Source organism: Geotrypetes seraphini, chromosome 10 (genome assembly GCF_902459505.1).
Source record: "Geotrypetes seraphini chromosome 10, aGeoSer1.1, whole genome shotgun sequence".
NCBI lineage: Eukaryota > Metazoa > Chordata > Amphibia > Gymnophiona > Dermophiidae > Geotrypetes > Geotrypetes seraphini.
Genome location: NC_047093.1, coordinates 24,259,137 through 24,277,642, shown reverse-complemented (window position 1 = coordinate 24,277,642; position 18,506 = coordinate 24,259,137). Strand labels below are relative to the sequence as shown.

The following is an 18,506-nucleotide window of genomic DNA, read 5'->3' as shown; positions in this document are numbered from 1 at the left end:
CCACGCACACCCTCATACCGCACATGCCGCCCCGACTCTCCCGTCGCCGCCCGACTCTCCTTTCGCCCGCCCCGACTCTCCTCTCCCCCTTGAAGTCCTGTCCCCACCCTGAAAGCCTGATGCCCCCCCGACGTCCGATTCACCCCCCCCCCGCAGGACCGCTCGCACCCCCACCCCGAAGGACCGCTCGCACCCCCACAGCCTCCCGACCCCTCCCCCCATCATGTAGAAGCTCCTACCGTTGTCCTGCTGCTTCCTCTTGGTGGTCCCGGCCCTTCTGTGAGCCCTGCGTCTGCGCTGCTTCCTCTTCCGGCGATCCCGTGTCAGAGAAAGGGCGGGACCGCCGGAAGAGGAAGCAGCGCAGACGCAGGGCTCACAGAAGGGCAGGGACCGCCAAGAGGAAGCAGCAGGACAACGGTAGGAGCTTCTACATGATGGGGAGGGGGGGTCGGGAGGCTGTGGGGGTGCGAGCGGTCCTTCAGGGTGGGGGTGCGGGTGGGAGTGCATGCGAGCGGTCCTTCGGGGTGGGGGGGGGGTGCAAGTGCGTGCGAGCGGTCCTTCGGGGTGGGGGTGCGAGCGGTCCTGCAGGGGGGTGAATCGGACGTCGGGGGGGGGGGGGAACTATGTAAAAAAAAAGTTGTAAAACGCGCTCACGCGTATGACGCGCAAGGTTATGCACGGTTTGTAAAAATTGTGTATAATGCGCGCGTTACATGCGTGAAAATACAGTAAATAAATAAATATCCTGAAAAGTGTATGAGTGTCTAGAAAAAATTTAGCTGAAAGAAGAATAATAATAATAATTTATTTTTATATACCACCAAACCATCAGTTCAAGGCGGTTCACAATAATAATGGACTGGGCATTAAAAGTACAAGGTCATACAGCAATGTTAAAAATGGAAATGACGCATATCTAAGTAATACAACACTACGCAAAGAAATAGGAGCGTCCTAAAACTTATTAAAAAATGGAATTCGGCTGATAATACAAGTTCATCAAATAATCAATTAGAAACTTAAATGGATTACCGTATTAAAGGTTATAAATTAAAATCAATTCAACGTTTCATGTTTTTTAAATAGATAAAGTTTTAAAAGATCTTTCCAAAATCGATAATAGGAAAGGGATGGGGGAAATAAGAACGTTCAAACATGAATTCATGACTCCATCCTGGATTGCCAAGGTCCTATCTAAAAATCTTTATAACGGCATGCTTTTACTGACGGAAAAGAGAACCTGGTCTTCGAATGTTTTTTTTAAAAAATATTATAAAATCTAAAATGGGAAGGGAGATATGAAGGGATCACTAAAAGATTCTGTTGCTTGGAACTGAGTAGCGGGAATAAGTGGTTTTTCCCAAATGATGTATTTTGTGTACCAATGCAAGATTTTGTAAACAGCACGCAATCCAAACGGGTAGCCAATGTTTTGCCTTTAGGAATGGGATAACGTGGTTGAATTCTTTTCAACTCCTAGTAGCAGCTATTTTCTGCATGGCTTGCCGAGGCCTACGTACGAGATTACTATTGCATGTACAAGAAGGCGAAAAGCAGGGTCACCAGATTTTCCGTCTGGAAAATCTGGACCCCCTAGACCCGCCCACCTCTTGTACCCATTCTACACCACTCAGGATTTTGTAAACTTCAATCAGATCTCCCCCTCAGCCGTCTCTTTTCCAAGCTGAAGAGCCCTCATACGAGAGGAGTTCCATCCCCTTTATCATCTTGGTCGTTCCTCTTTGAACCTTTTCTAGTGCCGCTATATCTTTCAGTAAATGATGCCCTAATTTGGTCACTGAAAAAAAATCCACACAGGATGCTACTCTATAAATGGCGATCCGATTCGGGCGCTGTTTAGAGGATAGCGCTTTGAGCTGGTAAAAATGGGAGTGCATAAGTTAGATGCGGATCCCAAATTGCCCCTTCCATATCCATGCTCCCTTTCGAGTTACACGCTACAAGATCTGTGGGCAGATCTTAATAATAAAGCACTTAACACGATGCACGTGCAAGTCCAGATAAGATGCCAATTAATACCAAGAACTGATTATCACCCAACTGGCATTAATTGGTTCGTTAGCCAATTAAGCTGTGCGTGCATCTCAAAATAGCACGCGATTTTGGATGCATAATGTTGCATGCCATTTATAGAAGCCAATTGTGTGGTCATTGTAGGGTCTTCTTGTGCCATGTTTCGCGATGAAACGCTGTATCAAGGCTGGGTCCCTGTGAAGAAACAATAACCACACTATGACCACACAATTAAAAGCTAAGTCATTTTGACTAAACCTTCTTTAATTGTTAGCACTTTATAATATTTAAACGGTTAACTTATATATGGTTTATATTGAAAGCACGTAAAGTCATTATAACAGATTGATCCAGGGAAGATTTTGCATATCAAGCTTAACGTTATGATAAAATTTAACGTGGAGTGGTGCATCTGAGGATCAATTAAGCATTCCTTGAGGCCTGGTTCTCAATCAAGAGGCTTGGTTGTCACTTTAATGATCGAATGCTTATCTCATATTATTTAAGATAGAGTGCGACTTTTGATTGTATTGTATTGCATAGCATTGAATTCTACTGTATCCTGCATCTTCACTGATATGCCTCAGTTCTGTTGTTGTGAACCGCCTGGAACTTCTGGTTGGGCGGTAGAGAAGAAAATAAATTATTAAAATTATTATTATTATGGCGCCTAACTTTTAGGCACTTAGGGGCAAATTCTATAAGAAGCGGCCAAAAGTTGGGCGCTGATATATGCACCGTAACGACGGCAGTGATCAGCGGAGTACCACAGGGCTCGGTCTTAGGCCCGATCCTTTTCAATATCTTTATAAGGGACTTGGCTGAGGGGCTTCGCGGTAAAATAATGTTATTCGCCGATGACGCCAAACTATGTAATATAACAAGCAAGAGCACAACGAACAATATGAAACATGACCTACTCCTATTGGAGCAATGGTCAAGGACCTGGCAACTGAGTTTCAATGCCAAGAAATGCAAAGTCATGCACCTCGGCAGTCAAAATCCATGCGAGACTTACACCCTAAATGGCGAGATCCTAGCAAGGACTGTTGCAGAACGGGACTTAGGGGTGATCATCAGTGAAGACATGAAGACTGCCAATCAAGTGGAGCGGGCTTCATCTAAGGCTAGGCAGATCATAGGATGTATACGTAGGAGTTTCGTCAGCCGTAAGCCTGAAGTCATTATGCCGTTGTATAGATCCATTGGTGAGGCCCCATCTGGAATATTGCGTGCAATTCTGGAGGCCTCATTACCGCAAGGATGTGCTGAGGTTTGAGTCAGTCCAGTGAATGGCCACCCGGATGGTCTCGGGACTCAGGGATCTCCCGTACGAGGAATGGCTGGATAAATTGCGGCTATACTCACTCGAGGAAAGCAGAGAGAGGGGAGATATGATTGAGACGTTCAAGTACCTCACGGGCCGTATCGAGGTAGAAGAGGATTTCTTTTTTTTCAAAGGTCCGACGGCGACAAGAGGACATTCATGGAAAATCAGGGGGGGGGGGGGAAGTTACACGGCGACACCAGGAAATACTTTTTCACCGAAAGAATGGTTGATCGCTGGAATAGACTTCCACTTCAGGTGATCGAGGCAAGCAGCGTGCCTGATTTTAAGAAGAAATGGGATCGTCACATGGGATCTCTGCACAGAGTTAAATAGGGGAGGGTCATTGGGGTGGGCAGACTAGATGGGCCGCGGCCCTTATCTGCCGTCTTTTTCTATGTTTCTATGTTCAGCGCGATCCAAGCACAATTGGATGCTGTTTAGTGAATCACGCTGAGCGGCACCTATTTTGGAAGCGCCCATTAAATAGGCCAGCTCTAGGCACACCTAAAAGTTAGACGACCATGCCCATGCGAGCACTTAAGCACGCTTAAGAGCAGTGATTCTGTAAGAAGGTGACTAACATGTAGCCATGCCCACATCTAACGTGCAAAGGGCCTATTTTTTTTGAAGGCCGCCTAAATTTTTAGAGGCACCTTGTTACAGAATCGCACTATGGGCGCCTATGTTTCAATCAGTGCTGATTAAAAAACTTAATTGAGCTCGTTATTCAATTTAGATAGGCGCCTATCTAGTTGGGCGCCTCCGAAACAGGTGCTGGTTACAGAATTTGGGCCATCGACTTTCCAGTATTTTTGTCCCATCAGAATAATAGGTTTTGTCAAACTCTGTAAAATACTCATTATTAACAGAATCAATGACTTAATGGGACTGTGGCGCCATCTCATGGAAATTTACCAAACTTTTCAATCAACCCTCGTACTTGAAGGATGTTCGGGACTCGAAGCAAGCTGTATAGTAAAACAGTCAAATGCGGCCACTCATCAGAGCTGGGAAATGATCAAAGGACGTTGATGCAGCAGCAGACTTTTATCAAAAGATACAGCCTGTCGCCAAGGGCACTATCAACTTGTGAAGACGAACATTCGGCATGCCTCTCCTCTGCTTCATGCCCCACTTTCGCCGCATCTCACTGCTCTCCAAAAATGACTCCCGCGGGCCATATTGTTAATGTCAGTCAGCAGCTCGTTCTACTGTTGGTCAGTTTCCAGAGTTGCCAATTATCGGTAAGTTCAGTGACAGCAAAAAACCAAAATTGACAGGCCTGTAAGAATAATTACCTGCCAGTGCAAGCCTCATGACTGCTGGATACTGTGGGGAGCAGGTTCTACATTACCTGCAGGCGTAGTGTCATTGAACGATGACATAGTTCACCTCTTCACAAATGGCAAACGGTAAAAACATGTGTCCGTATAAAAAAAAAAAAAAAAAAAAAAGTTAGATTGGCAGTAAAAATCTGGCAGCCTGTCTGGAAAAAAACTATTTTCATTCTGTGTCCGCTGGGAATAGAATCTGATTGATCGTATATTCAATTTTCTAATTACCTTGCCCTCTGGCTAAGATGTTATTGGCTTCTGCTTATTACAATTATGAAACTTGTAGTGTAGGTTGGTGATTAGAAACCATACCCACCGGATCTAGCAATTCAGGTAACAACATCCCCTTTATTACTCACTGTACAAGTCTAAGCAAGTCACTTAAGCTATTGGTACTCAGACAGAGTAGCTTACAAGCTATTTTGGGAAAAGATTTTATAACATATAATTTATCTTGTGTATTGCTGTGCATGCAGAAAATTGTAGGTAATGTGAAAAAGATATGAAGAATGTCTACCTGCAAAGCACAAAGAGACCTATTTAATAAGCTGTGTTACTTGTTTAAACACTTTGAGGCACACTAAAAATGGCTAATATCTGTCATAGGATTTCATGCTAATGGGCAGAGCAGAGGGAAACATTGGGGAGGGTGCCTGAAGTGCTTTCTGTGTTATCAGCTGTGCCGTTAGCACGCATCACCATTCAGCAACATCTCTTTAACGATTCCTTCTTCCCAAATGAAGGAATGCCTCTTACAATTACCACAGAGACTTTGCAGTTAGGAGGTGCCCTGGAAAATTGCAGCACCGGGTGTCAGGCTAGCAGGGATGCTCAAACCCCTCACCAGCTGAAGGGATTATCTGCTGGAGCATCAGGAAGTCAGCAGGGTGCTCCAGTTACTGAGGCCAGCACTTCTGCACATGCCCAGTTCATGTTCCTACCACAGCCCTGGCCACGCCCACTTCGGAGTTGTGCATTAGGGGGTTACGGAATAGCTAACAGGAAGATGTCCAAATAACTGCAATAATTGATTGTTAACATCAACTTATTGCTAGTTAATGACTTGTTAGCAAATTAATTTCTGTGTACATCTTTAATCTGTGCCTGAAATTTTGGTGCCAAATACATTACATTACATTGCATTCCTTTAGTGTCTTTTATTCCACCAATACCTTGCGGTTCCAGGCGGATTACAAAAGAGACGATCTTTCATCTAGCTGCCCCCTATGCTTGGAATAAATTACCCAAGTTTGTCCCTCAAGCCCTTTCCCTTCCCTTGCTATTCTTTGAGATTCTGTATGGAATGTTGCTACTCTTTGGGTTTTGGCCAGGTATTAGTGACCATTCTACCCCACTTGGATTTTGTAGACTTCAGTCATATCTCTGGTTCGTCCACAAAGGGGTAGAGCGCAGGCTGCTGCAGTTCCATGAAGGTACGCCAGAATCGGAACCGGACCTTTTGTCTTCCTTAATTCCCCTGAGGGGTCCTCCTGGTGGTCGTGATCTGTGGTGATAGGGAAGGTGAAGCGAAGCGGTCAGAAGATCTGAAAAATCCAGGTTTAGTCAGCTCCTGAGGTACTGATCTCCCTATGCTTGCACTGTCTTTTTAAAATTTTATGCATTTCTTATGTTTTATTACCTGATGTATTTCCATTTTAAATTGTATTCTTCGCTGTATGATCAATTTTATTCCTGGTTAGGCGGTATATAAAAAATAAAATTATTATTATTATTATTAGTGACCTGGATTGGCCACCGTGCGAATGGGCTACTGGGCTTGATGGACCATTGGTCTGACCCAGTAAGGCTATTCTTATGAAAACCTATTGCAGTAGAAAGACAAGAAAACCACAGAGAGAACCCCCTTGGTGGTGACATACAATCCAGAGTTCTTAAAACTGAGAAAAATTATAAGGGAGCTGCAGCTTCTACTCCAGGAGGATGAAATATTGAGGAAAATATTCCCAGCTCCACCTATGCTGGCCTTTTTGTCGGTGCCAGGTCAAAAGCGCGCCGGGACAAAGGCACGCGCAGGACAATTGAGCGCAAGCACGAAGGCGCGCGCCGCAGAAAATTATTGTTTTTAGGGCTCCGACCGGGGGGGGGTGTGGGGGGGGAACCCCCCACTTTAATTAATAGAGATCGCGCCGGCGTTGTGGGGGTTGTAACCCCCCACATTTTACAGAAAATGTCACATTTTTCACCCTGCTTTTTAGGAAAAAGTTAAGTTTAAAGTAAAATGTGGAGGGTTACAACCCCCCAAAACCCCCCACAGAACGCTGGCGCGATCTCTATTAAGTAAACTGGGGGGGGGGGCTCCCCAACAAAACCCCCCGTTGGAGCCCCTAAAAACTGTAATTTTCTTCGGCGCGCGCCTTTGTCTTTCGCAGGGGTTGTCTATGAACCCCTTTTTTTCAGCTACCTAAATCTGAAACAGAAATTGGTGGAATGCAAACTCCCTAAACAAAAACCCACAAAGAAGAGAAGTGGCACACATCCCTGCAATAAAACAAGCTGCAAACTATGCCACCACATCACGCAGGGCCTCACAGTCACTCATATGGGAAAAAATAAGTGGAATCCTCCATGTTTATCTATCTAATGTGGTATGTATCATTGAATTGCAAAAAGTGTAAAGAAGGGTGCTACGTTGGTGAAACAAACCAGATCTAAAAGACTAGGATCAATTATATACATATAATCATATTAAAAAATTGCAGACGTCAACCAGGATGTTACCTCTTTTGGAACAACACCTCATATTTATGTGAGAATACTAAAGGGAAATTTAAGAACAATCCAGGAACATAAAACCCTTGAAATCAAAATGCTAAATATTTTTGACACCCACCAGACAGGGTTTAACAAAGACCTTGGTTTTCTTTTGCATTACAAACCACGAATTTAAAACTGCATTGTCGCCTTCCCATCTCTCTGTCTTCAACCCACCCAGCCCTTCTCCTGTGAGACTGTCACTAGAATGCTTTCATGTTTCCCTTATATACACTGCTAATTTGTCAACATTTGCTTATTTCTGGTCTGAAGAAGAAGGGTTCCTTTTGAAAGCTAATCAAAAAATCATATTAAGTTCGTCCAATAAAAAAATAGATATCGCCTTATCTCCTTTATATTTTGCCTTGTTTAGTTCATATATTACCTCATAGTTAGTTAAGTGCTAAATATTGTATTTAACCGGCAATTTTTTTCACTGGCTCTGTATTCCAGAAAATGACAGAGCTCAGACATGGCCCAGCATAGAATTTCCAGGTATAAAACTTGCAGTGATCAGCAAAATGTTGATCGGTCCTGGCTGAATAACAGGTCCATAGTTTATAGAGCTACCCTCTTAATGCATGTTACAGAAAAACCTTACAGCAGCTTAGTAAACAGGGGTAAATTCTATAAGACTGGGCGTTAAACATTTCCATGCCAATTACAGCACATGTGTAATTTGAATAATGGCATATGTTGTACATCAGTGGTTCCCACCCTGTCCTGGAGGAACACCAGGCCAATTGGGTTTTCAGGCTAGCCCTAATGAATATGCATGAAGCAAATTTGCATGCCTATCACTTCCATCATATGCAAATCTCTCTCATGCATATTCATTAGGGCTAGCCTGAAAAACCCAATTGGCCTGGTGTTCCTCCAGGACAGGGTTGGAATCACTGTTGTACATAACCCACAACAGTGAGATCTCAAAAATAGTCAAGACTAATACAACCAACAGAGAGGAAAAGTTCTCAGAAACCCTGCAGACAGTCCATTTAGGATGAACTTAGTCTGCGTGTAGTAATTGGGCTCCAGTACTCTTTCATTGATCAAAAACCTCTCCATTTTGCCACGTCTGTCCTTCTATGAACTTATAGTGGTGGTTTTAGCAGCAGGAGTTGTAAACTAGTATTGGTAAGATAAGTCTGATTTTTTTTACTTAAACATATGGATCTGGAATGGGTCCAGTTGTCGTCCCATCTCACCCCGTCTAACCCCTTCCTCAACCCCCATAATTACAAAAGGCCCCTCGCAGCACTTGCTTATCCAGCACATATATCCTCTGCAATAAAGTCAACGATAAATAAACCACAGACACTTCATTGAGAAAAATGGCCCTGTAACCCTACCTTTGTTTTCTGTCCGATAACCAATTCCTAATGCATAACTGAATTTTCCCACCTATCCCATGACTCTTAATTTTCTCAGGAGCCTCTCATGAGGAACTTTGTCAAAAGCTTTCTGAAAATCTAGAAATACTACACCAACTGGCTCTCCTTTATCCACATGTTTATCCACACCTTCAAAGAAGTCAAGCAAATTGGTGAGGGAAGATCTCCCTTGGCTGAACCCATGCTGACTATGTCTCATGTTTGTCTACGTGCTTCAGAATTTTATACTATTAAATCGTTTCCACCATTTTGCCCAGCATTAAAGTCAGGCTTACTGGTCTGTAATTTCCTGGATCTCCCTTGGAGCATTTTTTTAAAAATTGGTGTACATTGGCCACCCTCCAATCTTCAGGTACTACAGACAATTTTAGCGACAGGTTACAGGTCACTAACAGCAGGTCAGCAATTTCATGTTTGAGTTCTTTTAGTACCCTGGGATGTATACCATTCAGTCCAGGCAATTTATCACTTTTAACTTGTCGATTTGGCTTAGTACATCATCCAGATTTCTTGCAGTTCTTCCGCATCATCACCCTTGAAAACCATTTACATCTTCTTCCGTAAAGACCGAAGCAAAGAATTCATTCAGTCTCTCCGCTATGGCCTTATCCTCCCTGAGCACCCCTTTTGCTCCTTGATCATCCAATGGTCCCATGGATTCCCTCACAGGATTTCTGCTTCTGATGTACCTAAAAAAATTGTTATGCGTTTTGCCTCTTTTGCAAGTTTCTCTTCATATTCTCTCTTAGCTTTCTTTATTAATGTTGCATCTAACTTGCCAGTGCTTGTGTCTCTTCTTATTTTATTCATTGAGATCCTTTTTCTATTCTTTAAATGATGTTTTTTTAGGCTCCAATAGCTTCTTTGACTTCACCTGTTAACCAGGTCGGCTCTTGTTGCTTCTTCTTTCCACCTTTGCTGATACATGGAGTACATCTGGTCTGGGCTTCCACGATGGTATTTTTAAATAACATCCATCAGTCCTAACCTTTGCAACTGGTCCTTTTAGCTTCTTTTTAACCATTTTCCTCATTTTATCATAGACACCCTTTAAAAATTAAATGCCTCTAAAGTAGATTTCTTTTACGACGTCACTCCCGGTATCAACTCAAATTTGCTCACTGTTTCCAAGCGGACCCGACACAGTTAACTCTTGTACTATGCCTTGAAATCCACTAAAGACTAAATCCAAAATAGCTCCCCCTCTTGTCTGCTCCTGGACCAGTTGCTCCAAAAAGCAGTCATTTATGACATGTAGGAATTTTAACTCCATGATGTAACATTTAACCAGTCAATGTTGGGGTAACTGAAATCATCTAAATACAAAAAAAAAAAATCCTCTCTCTTCTGACGCCAGGAAGGTAATTGAGGACTATATGGTTAACAAAGTAAGCAAGTGGCAAAAAAGACCTTAGTTCAAGTCACAAGAGGCTATGGAAACACTAGCCCGTAAGTGCAAACAGTTGTACAAGCACAAGTGATCCCGTAACAGTAACTGGTCGTAAAAAATTCCATTCGCGATTCACTATAACCGTTTACTGGTCCTCTCCTCACCACACGTCAGGAAATGCTGAGTCTTTTCAGTGATTATACATAGTTCCACACAGACCGCAAAAAAACTTTAACAGCACAAAAAAAAATACAAAATTCGCCACTTTATCTTGTGCTGATCTTCATAAAAGCTATATTAAAAACAAACCAAATCGCCAATGCCTATGGGAGAACCGCGCTTTGCTAGGCGCATCTTCAGGGGAATAATCCACACACTGGCTATGCTCGCGACATGGCAACACAGCTCAGAGTATTTCACCCTTCCAGGCTTCTCTGTCTAACATTTTTTTTCTTTTCTGCAGGATGGTGTGGCCAAGGGGTTGGCGTATAATTCCCTTAAAGTTAAGTGGCGGCAAAAATTACTACAGGATGTCTGCGCACGCCCCGTGGTAAGGCATTTTTTGCTGTAGTACGCATGCTTTAGTGCTTATCGTGCCTTCGTAAAAAGACCCCATAGACTGCTATATTTGCCTGAATACAGGCACCTAATACAGGACACTCCTCCCTCTGTATTCGCGGAGGATAGGGGCAAAGCCGGCCCGCAAACATGGAAAATTCAGAAATAACTTTCAGGCCGACTCTGACTCACCCCCACCTCCCTCCTGCATCCCAGACCTTACCTGGTGGCCTAGCGGTGACGTGGAGCGGGAGCGATCTTCCTACACTCCTGCCCCGTGCAGAGCCGTCATTGAAAATGGCTGCCGTGAGTTCCCGTCGTAGTCTCGTGAGACCAAGGGAACTCACAGCAGCCGTTTTCAATGACCAAAACCCGTGAATAGTCAAAACCGCGGGTGCCGAAACCGCGAAGAAGGAGGTAGGAGTGTATAAGATCCTTTGGTTTCCAAATTAAAGATCTCAGCTTTTTTGGAATATCAGCCTGAGAGACTAATCCTTCTTTTACTAAGGTGCGTTAACTGATTAGTGCGCGCTAAACGCTAACCCATGCATAGATTAACATGCACACGCTAGCGTTTAGCGCACACTAAATCGATTAGCACACGCTAATTGGTTAGCGCACCTTCATAAAAGAGGGTCTAAACCTCTAATCGGTGGCGTAGGGAGGGTGAGAGGTGCCCAGGGTGGTGGTGCTCCTCCCCCCCCCTCCAAACGCTCCTTACTCACCCCCTCCTGCTGCGCACATGTGCCGCTTCCCTTCCCCCGTACCTCTGTAACGTTCCTGGTGCGAGCAGCCACCTCCCCCCAAGATGCTGTCCGTGCCAGCGGTGGTTCTTCCTCAGACGTTATGTCCTAGGCACGGGTTCAGGACGTGAAGTTGGAGGAAGAGCTGGAGCTGGCGTGACAGCCCCTTGAAGGGTGGCTGCTCGCACCAGGTACGTTACAGAGGTATGGGGGAAGGGAAGTGGCGCAGCAGTGGGGGGTGGGGTGGAGAGGCAGACGGGTGCCTGCGCCCTCACCAAAATGGCGCCCGGTGTGGACTGCCCCACCCCCACCCCCTTTCTACACCACTGCCTCTAACCCAGTGATCTCAAGCTCAAACCCTTTGCAGGGCCACATTTTGGATCTGTAGGTACTTGGAGGGCCTCAGAAAAAAATAGTTAATGTCTTATTAACGAAATGGCAATTTTGCATGAGGCAAAAAAACTCTTTATAGTTTATAAATCTTTCCTTTTGGCTAAGTCTTAATAATAATATTGTAATTTATAGCTAAAGAGACACATGATCAAGAAACTGTTTTATTTTACTTTTGTGATTATGATAAACATATCGAGGGCCTCAAAATAGTACCTGGCGGGCCGCATGTGGCCCCTGGGCCGCAAGTTTGAGACCACTGGTCTAACCTCTATTTCAGATACTCTCGTTGCAACATAGAAAAATCTGTGCAAGTAATTTCCACCTTTCTACAGCCCAACATACATCAGTGCCTTTCTTCCTGCAGTTTAATGTTACAGCTGCATTTGATCCTGCCAAGTAGCATCACCTTACATTTTGTCTGGATTGAAACCCATTTACCATCTACTTGCTCGGGCTGCCACTCAATTGTTTCAAATGTTTCCATCTATTTCAACAACATTTTGCGCCATTATCCGACTTCCCAGCTATCATGCCATCTATAAATCCAGCAAAATGACCTTCGGTGTGCATTCCCATGCCACTAGTCCTATCTATTTCTTCATAATAACACTAGGTTCTCAGGCAATCTTGTTTTTCAGACATGCCCAGTCAAATATTTATGGATTCATAGTCATTCGTTGTCATGATCGTTCAAGCCGCACTTGATTCACTTGCCTATTTCATAATGGATTCCCGAGTTCCTAATCCATGCCTTCAATAAAGGGTCAATGCCATAAAGTGACATAAGGTTTGCAACATACTGCATAGAGATGTGAACATTATCTCAGATGGTAATGGATATATTGACCCTGCTAAGGGGGAAAAAGGGACATTTTTGCTTCTTTAAATAACATCGTTGCCTTAAATCTTAACCAACTAATGCTCAGTTGACAGCTTAACCAATGCTGAGCTGTAATGTTGCATATCTAAAGTGACCATTTATTTTTTCCCTCAAAACAGGACCAGACACCCCCTGGATCTTCCTCCCCCTGGGATCCCGGACATCCCGGATTCTCCCAGATCCGGAACCCGTTAAATGTAGTGCAAATATAAATTCTCAAAACTAACACATCTTGATCACTAAATTGAAAATAAAATCATTTTTCCTTCCTTTGTTGTCTGGTGATTTCATGAGTCTCTGGTTGCACTTCCTTCTGACTGTGCATCCTTTCTTTCTTTCTTTCCATTCTGTCTTTCTTTCTCTCTCTTCCCCCCCCCCCACAAGCCGCCGCCTATTTCTCCAAGCCACCGCCGCACTAACATCATCTTCGTGCAGCGACTGCAAAATCTTTCCCCCCCCCCAACGTCAATTCTGATGTCAGAGAGGAAGTTCCGAGCCAGTCCTCACCGACGTCAGAATTGATGTCGGGGGAGGGGTGAAGGCTTGTGCAGTCGCTGCACGAAGATGATGTTAGTATGGCGGTGGCTTAGAGAAATATGTGGCAGTGACCCCGTTTTAGCTCGCCTGTCCCGCTCCTTCTGAAATCGGGACATTTTGGCGTCTCAAAGCTGTGCATGGGGTCAACGGGATAGGCAAGCTAATAACAAGACAGTCCCGTTCAAAATGGGACATATGGTCACATTATGCATATCCCATGAAGCGGTCTACTCAACACCTTATGAAAAGGTAGGTAATGTCAATAGGATATGCCTACATAATAAGAACACGACATATGTACAATTACACTGCGCAACAAATCTTAACTTTTTTTCTGGGGCAAGAAGAAAACAAGGTATACTTTATAGAATTTGACCTCCTGTGTATGAAAATGACCTCGGTTTTCTCCTATCACGTATAGTTTTTGAGCAAATCGCAAATATGTAGCATGAGAAGTCATAACGTAACGCATTGCGCCGATTTAACTAAGAAGCAAAGCCCTGATACAAAATCGACAATTTAATCTCAACTGTGCTGATGGAGCTTGAAAACTACTGATGATGCAATACAGCGCATTGCTGATGATGCAATAGGGCCTACAGAGAACTGCATAGTCCAGCTCCGCCTCCTCACCCATAATAATTTAATTATATAGCACACTATTACATCATTAAAGTTAATACTTTAGCTTAAAAATCGAATTTGAGGCAAACTGTTTTAATATTTCAGAGATCGTTATAGCATTTACTCCAAGGATTAGAAAATATAGCGAAAATGTTAATTTTTGCACTATAATGCTCTTTTGCCAAAAATCAGAGGGTTGTACCAAAAGAATTAAAGGTCAGTTTTGAATTCAGCGACCCCCAAATCACTACAGAACACCCACTACAATTCATGCCCCAAAACCTCTGTTGCACAGTGTTATCAGAACATCTTTAAGAAATCCGAACAGAGCATCCTTAAACCACCGGTCATGTAAAACTCTATTACTATAATTTTACGAACTCTGAGTGTTTGCAGTCAAACAATTATGCCTGAAAAAATAAAACACCACGCAGTAAAATGAAGCCTAGCTCTTTGGTCTACACGGCTGTGTGGATATATATCCCAGCTGCCAGCTATGGAAGCTTGACTGTTTATGGAATATGGCTGCTAGTTCCAACAAACCAACACTGATTAAAATAGCATTTCATTAAAGGAATGGAACCTTACTGATCACATTATTCATGGCATTAAAATACACGAGTCCCTCTTAACTTCCTTTTTTTTCATATTCCACGTGCCTCATGCATTTTTGCAGGATAAATTCCTGCAGCAGGTCAGTGACATCTGTTCAAATCGCAAAGTTCTTAAGCCAGTACCCAATACAAACAGACTCCATTGGTCACAATTGTTTAGATTTGCACACCCTTGCTATGAATATCCCCCCCCCCCCCCAACTTGCTTTTCTGGCCTTTGTCAGTTGCAAGAACAATATCTAAGCAATCAGTGCTGTGGTGATTTATACCACATCCAGGATGCTGTATCCAGCTGTCCTTGGAGAAGGGATATCAAAACATACCAGTTGTTATATAAAGAGGTTTTAAATGCAACGGACTGCAGGGCTTTTGTGAAGACACGTGCCAAAAACACGGTACCACTTTGCAGATTAAAAATAAATGAAGTGTGCAGAATATAGCACAGGTTATTACACCACTGATATTTGCTATGAGATAAAATCTTGTGCTACGCTGCTGGGGGAAGGAGTGTGTGGGGCAGTGGTTGAAGCTACAGCCTCAGCATTCATGAATGTTTGTTACTAAGGTATTGTAATGAATAATCCAATAAATAAAGCTGAAAAAAAAAAAATAAATAAATGAAGTGTGCAGAATATAGCACAGGTTATTACACCACTGATATTTGCTATGAGATAAAATCTTGTGCTACGCTGCTGGGGGAAGGAGTGTGTGGGGCAGTGGTTGAAGCTACAGCCTCAGCACCCTAGGGTGGTGGGTTCAAACCCCGCGCTGCTCCTTGTGACCCTGGGCCAGTCACTTAATCCTCCATAGCCCCAGGTACGTTAGATAGATTGTGAACCCACCGGGACAGACAGGGAAAATGCTTGAGTACCTGATTGTAAAACCACTTAGATAACCTTGATAGGCGTATATAAAATCCTAATAAAACTTGAAACTAGAGATGGTAACAATTAGTACGTAATTAGCAAACTTGAGCAAGAGACAGCAGTCTGGTTTTACTAAACTGGGTTAATAGAGTTTCTGTGTTGTATTACATTCTATATGAGAAATGTAAAATTATGCAATGTTAAAATGATAATTTGGTGCAAGCATTTACAGAAATCACCAGTGCCTCCATGCAGTTTGCAATACCTTATCAAGGAAGATAGTTGCCTAGTCAATATTCATACATGCATAAGCAAAACCAGAAAGAAGCAGGGTTTCAAGACAAAGTTGGATAAATTCCTGCTAAACTGGAATGTACGCAGGTGAGGCTGGACTCATTAAGAGCACTGGTCTTTGACCTGAGGGCCGCCACGTGAGTGGACTGCTGGGCACGATGACCCAGCAGCGGCTCTTATGTTCTAATACCAAGGGAAACATGGCGTGCATCAAGCACTGTCTGCAATCTAAGTGGTAGCACTTCAGTTCCTTGACTTATGAAATAGGTGAGACCAGCTCCATTAGATACTATGGGCAGGGGAAGTATTTAACTGTCCACAGCCTTCCACGGGCAACTTCAAAACATTTCGGGTGAAAAGAAGACTTGACATGCTTTCTGGCATTGAAATAGTGGGAGAAGTAGGTCGTGGGAAGAAAACTTCCTTTTCGATGCCTCAGCCCCTTAGCTAAACCATTTTCATTTCTATGCAGGAGAAAAAGGGGGGGGGGGAGGTCTTGGTTCCGTTAAGCCTTTAGGCTGTGATAGGATTTTCAGTGCACAGATTTCATCTCATTTCATTAGACTGTGATTTACCACGGATCTCTGGTTAGTTAAAAACGCAACTGAAAAAAAAAAAAAAAGGATTGTTTTAACTTTAAATCCCATTTGATCTTTCAGTCAATCTTCCTCTTGGGAGAGGCACCCTCATGGGGTTTGTTTGTTTTTTTTGAATGGCCCTCCATGGTAAACTCATTGATGCTATGATCTTTCAAACATTTCAAATCACACGGACGAGCTCAAGGAAGTCGGAAGGGCTGCCCGCTTAAAGTTGGCAGCTACACGGGCAGTGCATCAAATATATGCGTCTCCTAAAACTGTTGTTCCAAAGCTTGTTTCACAGATATGGCTGCACAGACACCCCCCCCCCCCCATTAAAAATGATTTACTCTGCCTAGAGGTACTGCAAAGATATAATATATTGCTTTCTCAGCCAGGTTCTGTTTGAAGTGCCCCCACTAAACCTTCCTCGCCTCCCATTGTCGTTTCTACAACATAATTATTCTGGGTTGACTGGCATGACAAATTAGCCAGCAGACAGCACTTCTGAAGTAGAAAAGAGTGTTTTCCCTGGAATAAATTGCTTTAATCCTTAACGCCAGACAGCAGGCATGTCTATTCATTAACTGGACAGGCTCCAGTGCCGACTTAAATGACCTGATTTTCTTCTGAGACTAGATTACCCAGTCTTGGGACTTGAAAACTAGGACTGAAATACCCCCCCCTCCCCCTCCCGGAGTACAGATTTCCGAAAAAAGCTTTCCAAAAGATGGGGAAACAGCACCAAAGCATTCATTTGCTGAGAGACACTAAACCTTTTAAAACCAAAAGAAACATTAAAAAAAAAAAAATCTCCATCCCATTGATCTTGCCTGCCAAAAGAGTTTCACATTTTTTTGAATCACAAAAAAAACACCATTAAAAATTGTTTTTTACAGGTTACAATGTCAGCCGTTGACTTGGGAACTTTTATAATGAAACAATTATCCACCTACTAAATCAAATCCTTTCTATAAACAGGACATCATTCCCTGCCTTCTCTGCTCTGCATTTGCAACAACAAAACGTACCAGTGGGCTTTGCAACCCCATTTTTTTCAATTGCATTTCCTGTAAATATTTTTTTTCCTTGCTACAAGAGTGCTGGGGTAGAACACATTTGCCATAACGTTTACTGCATACCTGATATGCAAATGATGAAATTAGCTTGAAGAATAAAAAACACCTCCCAAACAATTTCCATCCTCCGGCTTTCATTCCAAGTGTATCACTCGGCAAAAAAAAAAGGAAAAAAAAAAAAAGAAAAAAAGAGAGAGAGATCAATATCACAGTAAGAATTCTTCCAGCAAATCTCCTTCTTTTCCACCTGCTATAGGTATCTCCCAGACCTGACGCTCGTGCCACATGTCAAAATTCCCAGAAATGCGCGCTGTTCGTTTCCCCCCCGAGCCCGCGATCGGAGGAAAAGCGGCGACCCGGCTCTTGCAGCAAATCTGGGTAATAAATCCGCAAAATATTCCTACAAGGCATAAGACGGCCCACTTTCTCCGATGAGTCTAGTCCAGCGCGCAAGGCTCAAAGTTGCGCCTAAACTGTCCAGTCCTCGTGGAAGGCTTTGCAGAAAGGCTCATAGCTGGGTTTTCTCTCCTGCAACAAGACGGTAAAGTAAATCACCACACAGCACCCTTCCCCCCCCCCCCATACACCTTTTTTTTTTTTTCTAGTGAAACAGAGAATGCAAAAATATGGCTGAAGGAGGGGGGGGGGGGTTGGAGGCTTTGCTAGTGTAATGTTTGCCCTCTGCAAAGGTTTTCCACCACAGAACTGTAGGGGTCCTTCCCGTCTCGCCTATGGACTGTAGTGGCAAGAATCATTCGGGCAAATCCCTTTTCCCACCCTCAACCCACCCGCCTGTAACTTAACAATCTTGAACACTTAACCAAAATTTAAAATGCAAAAACGAAATAAAAAAAAACCCAACCAAAAAGGTAATTCATTTTTCTTTACAAAACTTAAGCTATTAAATCCCTCCAGGAACAGAAAGCGAACGTGAGGCTGGCTAAACCCCAGTTTTCCATTTCCAGTGTGCAGGATAGGGGAATGCAGCCCCCCCCCCCCCTGCAAATCTAGACAGTGACATTGCTACTAACTTTGTCTTAATCTATCTAACAGCAAAGCTACTGCAGTATAAAGTCAGAAAAATAAGGC

General features: G+C 43.4%; 1 protein-coding gene and 1 long non-coding RNA gene across 3 annotated transcripts in view; one reads left to right on the top strand and one right to left on the bottom strand.

Annotated features, from left to right (window-relative positions):
* The window catches only part of LOC117367930, a 404,819-nt gene extending 391,753 nt beyond the window's left edge, over positions 1-13,066 (top strand). For both annotated transcript variants that reach the window (XR_004540879.1, XR_004540880.1), the window contains 3 exons: positions 6,067-6,273; positions 10,715-10,801; positions 12,945-13,066. This is a non-coding gene — a long non-coding RNA (uncharacterized LOC117367930). The remainder of the gene's footprint in view (positions 1-6,066; positions 6,274-10,714; positions 10,802-12,944) is intronic.
* CA10 (carbonic anhydrase 10) overlaps positions 1-18,506 on the bottom strand; it is a 596,370-nt gene that overhangs the window by 577,505 nt on the left and 359 nt on the right. Inside the window, exon 2 of the mRNA XM_033961047.1 lies at positions 17,481-17,945. Coding sequence (XP_033816938.1) covers positions 17,481-17,541 — 61 coding nt within the window. The 5' untranslated portion in view covers positions 17,542-17,945. The remainder of the gene's footprint in view (positions 1-17,480; positions 17,946-18,506) is intronic.